This window comes from Pteropus medius, unplaced genomic scaffold, assembly GCF_902729225.1.
Source record: "Pteropus medius unplaced genomic scaffold, Ma_sr-lr_union100, whole genome shotgun sequence".
Taxonomy (NCBI): Eukaryota; Metazoa; Chordata; class Mammalia; order Chiroptera; family Pteropodidae; genus Pteropus; species Pteropus medius.
The window spans coordinates 4,393,191-4,409,112 of record NW_024344374.1 but is presented as its reverse complement, the minus strand read 5'-3'; the positions used below and the strand labels follow the sequence as shown (position 1 = coordinate 4,409,112).

Sequence of the window (15,922 nt, the reverse complement as noted above, 5' to 3'; positions counted from 1 at the left end):
TCTTTTCACAGGCGTGGCGGGGAGAGGTCTTTGTAGCTCTCTAGGGTTTAGGAAAGGGTGGTAATGGAAGCGTCACCCGGGGTCCTTTTTTCTCACGGTCAGTCCTGCCATTTTTAGTTTCTTTAACATTGCTTCTCTCCAGAACAATTAATTCTGTCTTGGATTTTGTTCCTGCAACTTGTCACGATTACAGTCCTGAAGCATCTGTCTCCTGGGGTGAATACCCGTTTGTCCGTCTGTCTCTGTCCCTTCATCCCCAGGGAGCTGGGTGTGGTCAGTCCCTCCCTGGCTGCTCTGGCTCCCAGGTGGCAGTGACAGCCCCCGTTCCTCTGACAAGTGTCCCCCAGGGACAAGTCCCTTGCTTCAGCTTCCTCCTCCCCAGTCGCCGGCTTCATCCAGCCACAGTCTCCTCACTTTCCTCATCCTGCTCCTTTCGCGGTTGCTCCATGGCACCCTGGCCCCACCCACAGCGGCCTGGCCCTCTCCCTCCCCACCCACGAGACTCTCCCCCATTAGCACCTCACATCCTGCCCAAGGATGGAGGGAGCCCACTTGGTTCGGCATCTCCACTCCTGGCATCCGCGTGCTGCCTCCAGCTGCCACCTTCCCGCTGCTTCTCGTCATTCGATGTCCTCCTCACCATCTGCTGTCCATTCTCCCCGCTGAGCAGAACACGAGTGCAGCCCACAGGGAACGTCTGTACACGGCGGATTGGCCAAAAAAATATCATCGTGTGTTTAATAAATTACTGTCTAAAAGTAACCTCTCCATCCCTGTGGGATCGGGCACGTAAGGAGTTTGAAATATGTCCTTTATAGTTCTGTGGGCTCATTTAGATAAGATTGTTACACTTGATACTGAAAAATGCTTCAAAGCCTTATATGATGTGATCCACACACTCAAAATTTAGAAATTAAATATGACTATGAAATATGTTAGAATTTTACTGATTATTAGTCTGTTCTCTTCTGCCTTGTCACCTTGCTTTTTGTTTACGTGCCCTTCACACTTTCCATCGCTGTCACTCTCCAGAGCCTTCCAAACATTTGAAGTGTGTACGCTACTTGCAACTTCTTCATATTCAAGATTCAGATCCCCCCCACCCCATCCCCCATAGAACTGACTATAGCGTTTCCCAAACCCTTTTGGCTCGATTTTGTCTAGGAAATACCAAGCAGTTGCCTTTTCTGCCAGTAGGGGTGCTCTTGTAAACATTAAAATTTGATAAAGTTACCCTACTTGGGAATTTTTTTTAGCTTTAAGTAAATTGAAGTCTCATTCATTTTTAGTCTGAAAACGTGCACTTATATACAGCTTAAATTCCAAATATCCTGTCTCTGAAATTCCTTTCTATGCATAACACTCTTCCCTCAACCTGCATAAGGTCAGACTCTTAGCTTGTATATAGCTATTATTCCTATACCAGTCTGTTGCTGAATTTTTATATTCAAATAAATTGGGGTTGTGAATTATTCTGTGTGAATATGATACAGATTTTAATTTGAAGTAAGCTAATTTGAACTGACTAGGAAACGGAAGCCCTAAATTAATGAAAAATCCATGAATAGGAGTTGAAATAAAGATTTCATGAGGTGGCAGCACCTTTTTTTTCTGTTTCACTGAATGTCTTCATCTGCTCACCTCTTCCATCGCTTAATCTCGTGTGAGGTTAGAAGGTGGCAGAGTCTATAGAACATGAGGAAAATCCCATATTCCGTAGGCTTTTTAAGGCATCTTATAGTAGGCCTGTGGCTTGGGGGTGGGGGAGCAGGGTGGACCACATCTAGTGTGGGTGAGTGTGATGCAGAGAAGTTGAGTGTCCTATACAGTGATGCTGAGATGGTTAATCCCTGTGGCTCTGTGAGATTAGAGATGGGGCGAGGGTCTACTGCAAGTGTCAGGAGTAGACTTGGCATGGCCTGGAGAGGAAGGAGATGCTCGGGGGCTCACATCCATCAGAATTCTGTCTGTAAAGTAAAGGGAAAGCTGTGTAACCTTGGGCAAGTCACTCAGCCTCTCTCAACCACAGTTTCTTCACCTGTGAAATGGGAATTTGACCAGATGACCACAGAAGTCTATTTAGTTCTAATGCTCTGTAATTCTCTAAGACAGCGCCATCCAATAGGACTTCTTGTGATGATGGAAATGTTTTATAACTATGCTGCCCAATACAGGAGCCACTGGCTGCCTTTGGCTATTTTCGAAATGTGTCTGGTATGATTGAAGACTACCGTATTGGACAGTACAGCTCTAAGATATAGAAGGACCTATATTAGAGAAAAATAAAACATACAGTTTCACTTTTTCCCGAAACTAAAAGTGGTAACGTTTAAGCCAGATGGACTCTGGTTGTGCCAGAGCCCTGAGGTTGACCTTCAAAGCTTTTCTAAGGGTCCAAGGATTCGTGACAACCGTAGGATGTCAGGCCTCAACGGTCAGTAATGTTTACTCTGCTAAAAATATGAATCCAGTTATTAAAATATATCCTCCCTCCCCATGATGAAGGAGTATATCCGAGAACAATCCAACACAAGGCTGCCTGACCCGGAAGTCATCCAGTTCTGTGTCTCCATCTTCAAATGCTCCAGGATCCTGCTCCCCAGATGGCGTAGATCAGCAGTTCTTAGAGGACTTCCACAGGGTGACCAAAGGGGGCTCCACCGAGGACTCCAGCCAGTACTACTGTGACAAGGTGAGCAGGCTCAGGTCCTGCGGCACTGAAGTGGCCAGATGACCCACCCAGGCTTCCCTGTGCATAGGCACCTCATGGGCAATTAGGTAGTTGTGACTGAAAGAAACCACTGGAGAGGGAAGTAACATAATTGATCTCTTTCCAACATTTTCCAGAATGATAATGGCGATGGCTACTTAGTCTTGATCCGTATCACACCAGATGAAGATGGAAAATTTGGATTTAATCTAAAGGTATGTTGTATATATTTATAAGGAAGTTTTATGCTCTGAAGCAATCCGTAGGTGACTTTTTGATTTCCATTGGAAACATGCCGCATACCTGAGGCTGCATGAAGAAATTGGCTCAGCTCTCAGAATTGGAGGCTTTTTATGTGGCTGTAGCAGCTGCTTCATACCGAAGCCCTGTTATGTGCTTGGCACTTACTATGTACTTATTTATATCACCTTATTGAGTTCTAAGCGTTGAAGTTGATTTTTTTTTTTTAACGCCTACAGCACCCGGTCTTTCCAGGTGGTCTCCCATACAAGCCCGACCCTGCTTAGCTTCCAAGATCAGACGGGATCAGGCATGTTCAGGGTGGCATGGCCGTAGACTTGAAGTTGATATTTTTAAACCCATTTTACAGATGCATACTAAGGCCCAGAGAGATGAGGGCACACAGTTGGCAAGCAGATCTACCCCCCTAAAGAGGGGTTATTAGGAGCGTCCCTCAGCATTGCTAAGTCTGTAAGAGAGAACAGTGGTTAAAGTTGCGGGGGCATTTGTAGGCCATCACCCTCCTCCGCCTGTCTCTAGTCTAACTGTAAACTATGGCCTGTTTTTATAAATAAAGTTTTCTTGGAACATAGCCACACCACTTCATTTACAAATGGTTTATGGCTCCTTGGGCACTATGGTGGCAGGGTTGAGCAGTTGCCACAGAGCCCTCTGTCCCACAAAGCCTAACATCTATATTATCAGGTACTTTACAGAAAAAGTTTACCAACTTCTACTCTAGAGCAAAATGAGAGCAGGTGGTCTTTGCTGTCCACCCTGCAGCTGCCATCATACACTCCTTCCCTGCACCCCCAGCAGTCCTGCTAATGACCTGATCTCTGAGGTCAGAAACCCTCACAACGTGTGACCTTTTCTGTGGCTTCTGTCACCTCTACTGAAAACTCGCTGTCCAGCAGCACTTAGAGGCTATGCTTTTGGAGTCCGTCTCCTGCCCATGTTTGCATTTTTTAAAGGAGCTTGCTTCTTCCGAGTGGGCCTTCAGTTCATGGAATGTGGGGACGGCAGTGGGAGGAGTGGGAGGCTTCTGAGCAGTCTTGTTAGTCCACTAGACCCAGAGGGCTCAGGAACCTTGTAATTCTGAAAGGGTGCCATCTCTGGGATTAGAACAGGATAAAGTGAACTTGGAGTCCTCCCCTGTGCCAGAGAGATCTGCATGTCTTTGTTGCCGTGAACTAAAGTGTTATTATGTTTTTAATTTCACATGTTTACAGGGAGGAGTGGATCAAAAGATGCCTCTTGTGGTATCTAGGATAAACCCAGAGTCGCCTGTAAGTAAACATGTTCCATTACTTCCCGTGTTTGTTTTTCCCTAAGTCTATCAGATTTCTGTTTCAGTGTCTTGTTTCTGTTTTGCCAGCAGCAAAGAGAGTGTGTACATGCATGCATGTAGATGGAAAGAAAGAATGAAGTTCCTGTTTTGCAGAACCTTGCTGCTCAGTGTGGTCCCCAAAGCTGTAGTACCAGCATCACCTGGTAGCTCATTAGAAATGCAGACTCTCAGGCCCCACCCCAGACCTGTTGAGCCAGAATCTGTATTTTTAACAAGATCTCCAGGTGACGGGTGTGCACATTAAAATTTAGAAGTACTGATCAAGAGAAGGAAACTGAGGCATAGAATTTGCTTTCTGCTCACCCTGAGTGTGCATGTGGACCCTTCACTCCCTTCCCACCACCACTTGTCTTCAGCCCTCTGTCTCGGTCACCTCAGCAAATCATTTGCTTTTTTTTAGAGCAGTGAGAACCAAAAAAGTCACTGTGCCTCCTAAGAAGGTACCAGTTTGGGGGTTTTACTCTTAAGTAGCCCTTAAGGTGGCAGTTTACTTTTTCTTCACTGCTCATGGCCCGTTTCAAATAAGGTTTTCATTCCTACACTGTTGAGTGTATTGCTTCCCTCCATTGTGGTTTCTGCCTTTGGTCTTATGCTCACGAAGGCTTTCTCCACTACAAGACAGATAATTAGTCACTTTTAGCTGACAGATCATTTTCTAACAGCCCATCTAGAGAACAGAAGATCAGAAGCATCATCGTCATTAAGTTTCATTGATAAGCGAAGGTCGGCTGCCATAGAGAAATGGCTTCCCTGATTTTCTTAGCCTTATTCTGAAATGTTTTATAACTTATGTTCTGAGCAGCACTTTGTTAAAATCCCACAACCAGCCGCCATGTCGTCATAGCAGCGGATGTAAAAACAATGACGATAGGACCTGAGGGAGAGGAGCAGAACTTGATCACAGTCTCAAGTGTCTGGGCTCAGAGCGTGTCCGGTTCTTCCCGGGAGGACCGCGTCATGGGAACCCGGGAAAACGCGCTTTTACTCTCCCTTCAGGCGGACACCTGCATTCCTAAGCTGAACGAAGGGGATCAAATCGTGTTAATCAACGGCCGGGACATCTCAGAACACACCCATGACCAAGTGGTGATGTTCATCAAAGCCAGCCGGGAGTCCCACACGCGGGAGCTGGCCCTGGTGATCAGGAGGAAAGGTAACCGCCACCTGCGGGGGAGGCGCCACAGGGACACTGCCTTAACGAAGGAGGACCTTCTCTGGCCCTTCTGTGGTTCTGAAAATGTTGCGCTTGCAGCCAACATTTGAAAATCAAGAACTTTCATATAACAACCTGATATCTGACTTCTCGCTGGAAAAATGTGAAGATCTTCCCATGTGGGGCCCGGCCCCTCAGGCTCAGTCCTCTGGGGGCAGGCAGCACCCAGCACCCCCTTTATAGAGGTATGAGTCCCAGTTCCTGGCAGGCCGACGGGGCCCTCACCGTGCACCTCTGTCAGCTTCCTGGCCCTGCAGGCATTTGCATTTTCAACCCTTTGTGGAAGGATCAGGTTATATTTTATTCATGTGTTATATGGGTTTGTTGGAGAGGCAGTAAGCAGGGCGGGAGGGGCTTGGCTACCTTGGAGTGATTCTCACTCCACCTCCTAGGGGTTGAGGGACCTTGAGCAAATTTCTTCAAGTTCCAGTCTGTATTTGTTTCCTCTAATGTAAAATGAGGATAACAGCAGTCCCTACCTCATGGGGTTCTCGCGGACATGAAATGGTACTCGTACTGGAAAGCACCTACAATGCTGCCTGGTAGCGGTAGGTTTTCGAAGGATGGCTTCTCCTGAATACAATTACTATTCTTGCTGTTATGAAACCATAAGCTGAGTCCTTGGATGCTCCTGCCCAGCTTTAAAATACTGAAGGTAAATGCAGCGTGTGACCCAAAGCCCTGGCCCTGATCTTTGTTCTGACGTCACAGGTGTGGGCACAACCCCATACCCCTGGCTTGTCTCTGTGCCCACTAAAACTCTGAGTCCAGAGCCATCCAGTGCCAGTTCTCATCCTACCTCCTCCGTGAGGCCTTACTGGATCCTCTAGATCAGTGGTCCCCAACCTTTTTGGCTCCAGGGACCACTGCTCCTATGAGAACCTAATGCCTGATGATCTGAGGTAGAGCTGAGGCGGTGAGAGTAGCACTGGGGAGCGGCTGCAAATACAGATGAAGCTTCATTTGCTTGCCCACCGCTCACTTCCTGCTGTGCGGCCTGGTTCCTAACAGGCCATGGACTGATACCAGGAGATTGGGAACCCCTGCTCTAGATCCCTACCCATACCCCCACTGCCCCATCCCCATCAAATCCCAGCACCCTGCTGGGTACATAGTAGGTATTTATTAGCAGTAGTGGCTGATGCCTGTGGTAATTGCTTTATGTAATTATCCTCTTCAATTCTCATAACATTCTTATAAGGTTAGTATTGTTATCCCCAAGCGAGGAAATAGAGAAATCAAGTCACAGAGAGGTTACAGCTGTTGTGTGGCTGGTAAGGCTGCAAGATAATAGAGAATAAAAGAATCCAGTAATTGAGAGCAGGCCCCTGTGTCACCTGATGCACCCTGCGGTGTGCTGGCCTTCATGGGGGACCAGTGGGAGAGCAGTCCTACCTGTCTAAGGTGAGAAAAACAGATGTGTATAGACTATTAGAGCTAAAAGAGCAGTGCCACTGGTCTTCTCTAACTGTAATGATAATGTTTATTGTTTAAACATACATTTAAGTAAAAAATATGAGTCAATTGAAAGAAAACTAAGTAAACAGCGTAGAGACTAATTGAAATGACAGAAGTCACCGAAGTAGCAGAAGAGATGAGCTTCTCTGGTCAGTGAGAAGAACATGCTGTTTAGAGTCAGACAGATGCGGACTGAATTCCTGTGTCCTGCCCTGACAGGCTGGGTCTTTGGACAACTTTGCCCTGAGAGTCAGTTTCCTCATCTGCATAATGGAGATAACGACAGCTGGTCCAGAATTGTGAGGACTCAGTCCACCTCCAGGGAAACGCACAGGCTGTTGCTTTCCTCGCCTTTCTCGTTATCTTGAAGACAGTAGGAAACCAATGAAGGCCTTTGAATAAGGGAATGATGTCCCCTTCTGGGTGGAAAGGGAAAAATCAGAGATTATCCCAAAGTTTCCAGTTTGGGAAATTGGAGAAGGAAGTGACAGTAGATGGAAAGGGGCACGTGAGGCTGGGGAAGGTGCAGGGGAGGGGGAGGGGAAGCGGAGTCCGAGGTTAGTTTTATTCATACGGAGTCTGACGTGAAGGGAGGATTTAAGAGGTAGGGCCAAAGCTCAGAGATGTTAAGACTAGAGATGTTTACTTGGGAACCTCCCACCTAAACGTAGCCATGAGTTAGAGATTGACTAAGTTCTGTGGGACGGTGTTGTCATGGCGAGCGCATAGGACCTCACACCAGTGCCCAGGAAAGTGTCTGTTTTAAAGGAGCAGACGAAAAGGAACTGAGAAGGGTTGAGGGATGGGTTAAAGAAGAACCAGGTCAGAGAGAACAAAGGGAGAAGATACATGTTCTTTAAAAACATTCTTTCCCTTTCTCTTACGTTTGGCAAAAGCCTTTGAGTACTAAACACCATCGTAAACTAACCAGAATAGTATGTCATTTTGTATAATTAATGCATATTGAATCATTCAACAAGAAGTAGTGTCTTTGGTGAAAATTATTACTGTGCGCTTAATCATTTAAGAAAGTGTTATAACCCATCTGCATTTGGGTGTCATAAGTATAATTTGGGCGGATAAAAGGGATCTCCAGAGCTTTGCCACATATGCTAGACGTACCCTTTCTTGTCTGCTACAGCCGTCCACTCATTTGCTGATATCAAATCTGAAGATGAACTGAACCAGCTTTTCCCAGAGGCCATTTTCCCCATGTGTCCAGAGGGTGGGGACACTTTGGAGGGATCCATGGAACAGCTAAAGAATGGCCTTGAAAGTGGGACGGTGCTGATCCAATTTGAGGTAAGAGAGCCCGAGGGCTGACTCAGTGGGCTGCACAGGAGCTGCCAAATCAGCTGAGACACTGGGGGCCTGTGCTCATCCTGGGAACACGGGAAGGCCTCAGAGCACTAGGGCATTGGGGTGGGGGGGACTGGCCTAGAAAGCAGGGCATGGGTACCACAGTCTGTCACTGAACTCTGCCTCACCCTCTTGTTCTAGTACCATTCAGTAGTCATGAAGAACATGTCAGAAATTGAGGAGGAGGGCCGCTGAGCGTATTGAGTTGCCAGCACAAAAGCTGGAAACACTCAGCAGTAGAAGGTGGTGGAGAGGAGGTGTGGGTGAGCGCCCAAGGGTGATGCAGGAGCCCCATCCCTGACCTCAGCAGGCCCACTCTAATTGGGAGCCGTGAGTGTTATCCCATGAGGGCATATAGCAGCTTGCCTTCCTCAGTCCCCCAGAACCCTATAGAACTCGAGTAGAAACCAAAATCAGACGCCATCTTCCTTCCCTAGGGGGACCGCTAATCATGGCATTGAGACCAACAACACGCAGAGACTTCTTACAAAACAAAGCAGGACCGAAGAAGTCTCGGTTTTTAAGTCAGTTTTACTGATCTGATCAGTAACAGAATGAAAATAGAATGTATTTATCCAAATTTTTTCAAAGGTAGGAAGACAGCACAATAGTTCACGCAATAAAAGAGCACAAAGAAGGCACTAAAATTTAAAATATGCCAAGTATAAAATAAAATAGATCGTGCTTAATGCCAGCATACACAGTCTGGATTCACAAATTAGGAAAGAGAGTCTCAGCTCGGATCAAAAGCAGGAATCAGCAATGCATCGTTTAACCGTATAAAGGAAAAAGTCACAGAAGTAAAACTAGACACTTTGTCAAAAGGATGTGACCACACATGGATTCAAGAAAGCATGAATGGGATGAATATTGAACAAAAAGGAGTGAAAAGCAAAGAGTGCTGAGTGAGAGGTTTATTTTATAATGGTGTAAGGAATAGCATGTCAAAGAACACAGTTTTAGAGCAATGTATATAGAACAACAGTAGAAAGTGAAAACCCAAAAGTAAAAGGTGAAGATAATTGACCTCACCCCAGCCCCTGAAATAGAGAATTTTAAACTTAACAGCCTTGACAGATAACATAGACAAAAAATAGGTTCATATCTTGTGGAAATGAAATCAGAATAAGAGGGTAGAGATAATATAATTACTGGGGTAGAATTCATAGACATATACCAAATATCTACAAAGAAAGAGCACCCTTTTTCCAGTGGCCTGCGGGAGGCCTTGTAGGCTTAAGATTTTAAAAGAAAATTTTCAAAATCGAAATATATGTTTTAAACACTAATACTTAATATCTTAAAACTATCCAAAATGATTGGAACAAGGAGAACTTAAAAGCCAGGTACAGAGTATATCAATTTTATTCTTTTTTTTTGGTATGGGGTCTGTGAAAGGGGAAAGACACTGGGCAGTCATTCATGCATTCAGCGAGCGTGTATTAGGTATTATGTGCCAGACATGGGATAAGAAACATTAGGAAGCAGAAAGGAGATTTATGGCCCCAAGAAAATTACAGTCTGATTTTGGTATATTTAGGGGGCTGTATTATGAGTCCCAGAAACAACTAAAGACTAAGATAGGGCAAGATTTGATTGCACCGGACACATGTTCTGTGGAAACTGCAGGCGAGAAGGTTCCAGGAAGTCCTCCGGGGTGAGATGTACTACTAATAGAGAATGGATGGGATTAAGTGTGGAGGGGGGAGTATATTCCAAGAAGGTCACGAACTGAACGCAGGCCAAGCTCATAGGGTGCCAAGTAGCTTAGGGAAACAGGTGAGAACCATAGCAAGGAGCCCTAGGAGACATCTCCAGGCCATGGAAGTCCTTCAGCCCAGCGGGAGGAGTTTGTCTTTGATCGGACAGTCCACAAGGAGGCGCTGTGGGCTCTCAGTAAGGAAAAACCAAGCGTGGTCTTACCAGGGCTCCAGAAAATCCCCTGCACGCAGGTGCTTCCGCTTGTATGTTTTACATATGGGAATCCCACAGAAGGTTTTCCTCGAATAATGTTCACTAGATTTCATTACGAAGTTTAAAAATGCTTTAGAGAGAAGTATCCACCTATTATCCCCTATGTTTTTGAGTCGTGTTTCTCAAAAGGTGACACTCCGAGCACCTGTATGGATGTCACCGAAGAGCTTGATCAACTGGGCCCAGACCACAGCTACTGAATCAGCCATGCTGGGGCCTAGATATTGATTCTCTTAACAAGATCACCAGAAGGTTTTGATGTGCAAGCCGATCCAAAGGATGGAGGGTAAAGATCGTACCAGAACTGCTGCCCATCCTGTCTTACCTTTAGAGCCTATAGTGACTCTACAGCGAAAGAAATGGAGAACATAGAAATTTTAGTTTAAATTTTAGTTATGTACATAGTTCCTTCATTTAGTCTACATCTTTCCTAGAAATTAAGTGAGAAAACCTTCTTTTTAAATAACATTTGCAGCATTCCAGAACACAGAGCTGTGATGAAGCTGCCGGGGTACATGGAGCGCCCTACCTCAGTCTCCCCACACTGACCGAAGGAACCCTAGTCTGTGGAACATAATTTCAGAGCCACTGTTATAGGTGGAGGAAGATGTCTTACACAGCTACTAGAGAAGAATTCTAAAGGAAACCAGGTCAAACCAGAAACTAATACAAAGGGAAACCTTTAATGAGCACTTACTATATGCGAAGGGCGATGTGCATCTTCTCATAGAATTATCACAGCAGCCCTTGATAGATGCTGTCCTTGTCCTTGTTTCATAGATGAAGGATCAGAGTCTTGGAGAGGTTACCTCAGTGAATAGGTGAAGGATCAGAGTCTAGGGAGGTTACCTCACAGTAATTGGCATAGCCTGATTGGAACTCAGGCAGGCCAACTCAAGAGCTTGTTCTCTTCACAACTATATAACCTTTGCAAACAACAGTGTATTTTCGTCTGAGAGTTATTAGACTGGTACAACATCAGAGAAAAGATCTGAGAAGCTGTCTTAGCCACATGGAGCCAAACAGACTTTAAATCCTGGCTCTACCACTCACTTCCTATCTGACCTCGGGCATGTCCTTTAACCTCTGTGGCCTCTAATTCCCCATTTGTCAGTTGGGTGTCTCATGGATTGGGTGTAAATAAGGGTTAAATGAAATAAATACTCAGTGCATTGTCTGGCACATGGTAAGAGCACAATAAAAAGTCACAACTATCATTATTTGTAAATAGAAGCTCCAGAGCTCCAAAACTTTAAAGAACATGCCCAGTCTCCCGACAGAAAGTGGTCACATCACAGTGGGGTTGGAACCCGGGGCTGTGTCACTCCAGATTCCTGGCAGTTCTGGTCCTGCATGTGCTCTTCCAGGGCTGTGGGCAGGTGGGTGGCTTGGCCGATGGGGGCTGTGTCTGGACTGGAGCAGGAAGAGGTAGCTGGTTCCTAGCAGGTGTCCACCCCACTCACTCCACCACACAGAGGGCCCGCCCCGGGGTAGCTGGGCCACCACGGAATCCCTCCCATGATGACAAGCTGATTTTCAGCACAGCTTGCTTTGAGGCATTTTTTCACTAAGAGAATTCCCCTGTTGCTCCTGTGGCTTTTAGTAAACAATCACAAATGTGTTCCAGAAAGCATTTGGTCCCAGCTGTAACAAAATCACACTTAATAATTAGCATTTCTATCGAACTTTGAAATCTAGCAAGTGTGTTTCACATATGTTGTCTCCGTTGCCTCTCAAAACAGTTCTGTTGAATAGATATCACCAGAATTATTAGGGTCAGTCCTTACAGATGAAGAAAATGAGGCTCGAAGGTGAAAGGACTTTCCCAGCATCACAACTGGTCAGAGAACTAGGATAAGAAAATGTGTCAAAAGTCTAGTCCCTTGTCAGAACTCACCATTGCTGGGTGCGACCCAGCTCGTTACCCAACCCCAACATGAGCCCTTCCCTCCAGCAGCTACACTGTTTGAGCTGCTCAGTGTGAGGGATGTGGCAGCATCTGTAATTGGCCTCAAACTGTCTGAATACTCTGTTCAGCCAAGGTAGGGCTTTCCTCTGAGTGTCATGTAAAGGAAAAGATTTGGGATCCACACAGCGACAAGTCTATAACCACCTCCAGGACACACTCTTCCTTTAAGGAGCTCATCCATGCAGCCCCAGCTGCCTTTCTTCCTGAAAGTAACTTGTGACTCAATTCATGCTTTCCCTCAGTTGTGCTTTCTGTTTAAGCAAGACAGATGTGCATTCAGCATAGATATCCCCAGATAAAAACTAAATGATGATGCTTAGTTGTCCTTTGAGAACCAGCTTCCCAGCAGAAGACCCTCATCCTCATCCAGTGACCCCTCGGGGACTTGCAACTTCCCTGCCTCTTTGCCCAGTAAAGACCTCTCTGGAGACTTGTGGAATGTGGTTGATAGAAAATGAGGAACATCTGTCCTCCTCCCTCTCTGACGGATGAGTTAGAAGCAGTAAGACTCCACCAAAGGTCATGTCAAACTCAGGCCCGCCCATACCACATCAGCATCTTCCATCTTTACCAGAAGCCATCTTTTTCTCTCTTCTGACCTGTTTTTTCTTAACTCGATTCTACATCACACATTATAGGAAACCTCCATTAATGTCAAAACAAGTGACTCACTGGCTTCTATGATCATTATAAGAGTTGAATTGGAAGGACAAAGGTAGCTGAAGACTTAATGAGAGGTTTAAATGGACACATGTGGCAATTAGCAAATGTAATTGTACTTTCAAAATTAGAACTCATACCCCCCAAAAAAGTTTTGTTTTTATTAAATTTTCAAATTGTTTTTTTTGTTTTGTTTTGTTTTGTTTTAAGAAAGGAAAACGTTATATGATGTGTGTAGAAGACAAGGGAGCGAACTGTGAGGGCTTTACATTACAAGTGCTCTCCCAGCTTGTGGTCATTATCTGCGAAAGGGACTTTGCGAGAATACTTGAGTATGCCAGCAGTAGGATCTGTATCCGGGACTGTGTATTTAAAGTAACACTATTAAAGTTCCCCAAATTACTAGGAACAATGTCAGTTCGTTTCAGCAAACCTTTATGGGAAGGTAAAGAGAGGCTCCAAGTCCCTTCTAGACAGTGTACCTGCCCTTGGATTGGGTCAGTTTCAAGGGAAAAGGGAGGTCCCCAGTGTGGGCAGACTACCCGTGAGTAGTGAATTATAATGGCTACGATGTGGTTCTAGGAAAACAACCTCTCAGGACCTTCATGAAAAATTTATCTTTACTTCATTATGTGGCTCTTTGCCACCTCTTGTGCTTTACTCAAGTGGTTTGCACCCTTTGTTCAGAGCAGCAGATTTCATTGTCCCTTCATGCTACAAATTTTTATTAAGCACCTACTATGTGCCAGCACAGTGCTGGCCTAAGGTTTATGGTGGTGTTCAAAACTAACAGGATACCTGCCTTCCTGGGGATTAGGTGTAGAGCTTGACACAGGAAGCAGACAGCAAACCACTGTTTTGGAAGCCCTTGCCCTGCATTCGACTCTGGTCACTGCTGGGGGCGTGAAAGGGTGTCTGTTTCTACTGTTTGCTCTCTCCTTATCCATTGTCCCTTCAACGCCCACGCCCACCCCTTTCTTTTTCCTGTCTTTTCTCTTATTATTCCTACTCCTCGGGTTTTCAGCCTTCAAGATTCCAGTGAGATTTCCGCCTTCATGCGGATGTACCGTAGGAGTGCTTCCGCTGTGCAGGCCCCGCCACCATCCACTGGTTGGAGCCAGTCGAGTGTCTACAGACCTCGTCTGAGAGATGTGACTAGATCTCACAGCTTTGGGCCAGATTTCTGAGGAGATCAGAGTCATCTCCTGATGCCCTTTTTCTCATATTAGATGACTTTTTCAAAGAAGAAAGGTTTAAACTGGCAAAGCTGTATCATTTTACCATCCTGCCCATACTGTGCTGGAGAGATCTAGTTCCCACTGTTCAGTTTTCTGTCTTCGGAGGCCAGAGCTGGTGAAATTGATACTAGAATTTAAATACGGTTGTTCCATAGTAACCCCTGTCAGCACATCTTTTATAATTTACCTTTAGTTTCACAGCTTCTTAGAAGTACACTGATACAATGAGAATAGAACACTTTAGGACATAAAAATTAATAGCGTTTAATAAAACTAAGTGGTCTTATAACCTCTGTCCCTGTGACTCTGTCTCCAGCCTCCTGATTGCTCTTGTCTTAGGGCAGAATTTAAGGGAGCTGTGTGCAACTGGGAGCTCTAGCCTGGAAATAAGCGAAACAAATTGTATTTTTTCCAATGAGTAGTTCTTGAAAGAACCTTGCCTTGAATTCTGGCTAATGTAATGGGCTTTAACTCATATCCCTCCATCCCTGACCCTTCCAAAAAGATACACTGTGTTTCCAATGCATCACTTTTCACTTGGGACCACCTTCTCAGGGCAGTGTTGTCATACCCAGCCTGCTGAGCAGCTCACAAGGTCTGAAGAAGAATCAATAAATTAAGGGAACTTAAAAACCAGCCCTTAACACCTTCAGAAACTAAGAGTATGGATAGAACTGAGGCAATTCAGTGGAAATAGGATCCAGTGTTAGCCTTAGCAAGACAGACATAAATATGTGTGTAGCCTTCTAAAGGTCCAAAAAAGTCTTAGCTTTGTTTACCCAGCTTTTAGTTTTTAAATTTCTCCCGTTGTAGTTTTTTCTCACTTCATTTGAATTTAGAAAATAATTCTCATTGTAATAATTCAAGTAATTCAGAAACAGCCAAAGTAAAAATAATAGTCTCCTAACCCCCATTTCCTTTAGCTTCTTTCTCTTTGTTATAAATTACAAATAATTTGGTGGGTACTATCCTTCCATACTGTTCCAATGCTCATGTAAATATAGTTTATACATACCCATATATACATCAGTATACACACATACATTATACACACGTTGTGTGGATGTCGCTATTTGTAGAAATGGGGTCATTACTATATTATTCGATAACTTGCATTTTTCACTTAAAAATAGATGAATGGAGATCCTTCCAAATGTATATTTTTAAATCTATTTTTGTGTTCCTTGCACATAATTTTGTACTATGACTATACCATAATTTAAGTCAACACTTCTATTGGGGGATGTTAAGATTGTTTCCAGTTTTCTGCTAATAAATATTTTTCTGCAGATAATTTTTTTTGATATGTATCTCTATACATTTTTGTCAGATGAAGCTCAGGGTGTGCACATGTAAAAAAAAATTTAAATACTGCTGTAGTACTTTGTTTTTAGTATCCTATAATCCTATCAACAGATCATTACTACTGACATACACTTACATACTGATTGAAATTAAAGCCTTTTGCTAGATCTATGCTTTTCTGTTAGGTCATCTCAAGTTTACATTTACATTTTTGTTACTTGAAAAAAATTCTTTTTACCTCCAGGTTAGCTTTATTGATTATATTTGCTTAATTAGATTTCACCTCTATGCAGTTAGAAACAAAATCTTATTTAGGGGAACTTGATTGATTTAGATATCCTCCTCCCTTTAGAATCAAACCAAAACCTCCAATAAGTTATGAATTTTTTTCTAGAATGAGCTCAGAGTCTGTTAAAGCTCACCGATATTTAAGAAGTTATCCAGT

General features: G+C 44.4%; 1 protein-coding gene across 7 annotated transcripts in view; it reads left to right on the top strand.

Moving 5' to 3' along the window:
• The window catches only part of PTPN3 (protein tyrosine phosphatase non-receptor type 3), a 100,285-nt gene that overhangs the window by 69,949 nt on the left and 14,414 nt on the right, over positions 1-15,922 (top strand). For all 7 annotated transcript variants that reach the window (XM_039870663.1, XM_039870668.1, XM_039870664.1 and 4 more), the window contains 5 exons: positions 2,506-2,692; positions 2,848-2,925; positions 4,183-4,239; positions 5,298-5,454; positions 8,114-8,274. In XM_039870663.1, coding sequence (XP_039726597.1) covers positions 2,506-2,692; positions 2,848-2,925; positions 4,183-4,239; positions 5,298-5,454; positions 8,114-8,274 — 640 coding nt within the window. The remainder of the gene's footprint in view (positions 1-2,505; positions 2,693-2,847; positions 2,926-4,182; positions 4,240-5,297; positions 5,455-8,113; positions 8,275-15,922) is intronic.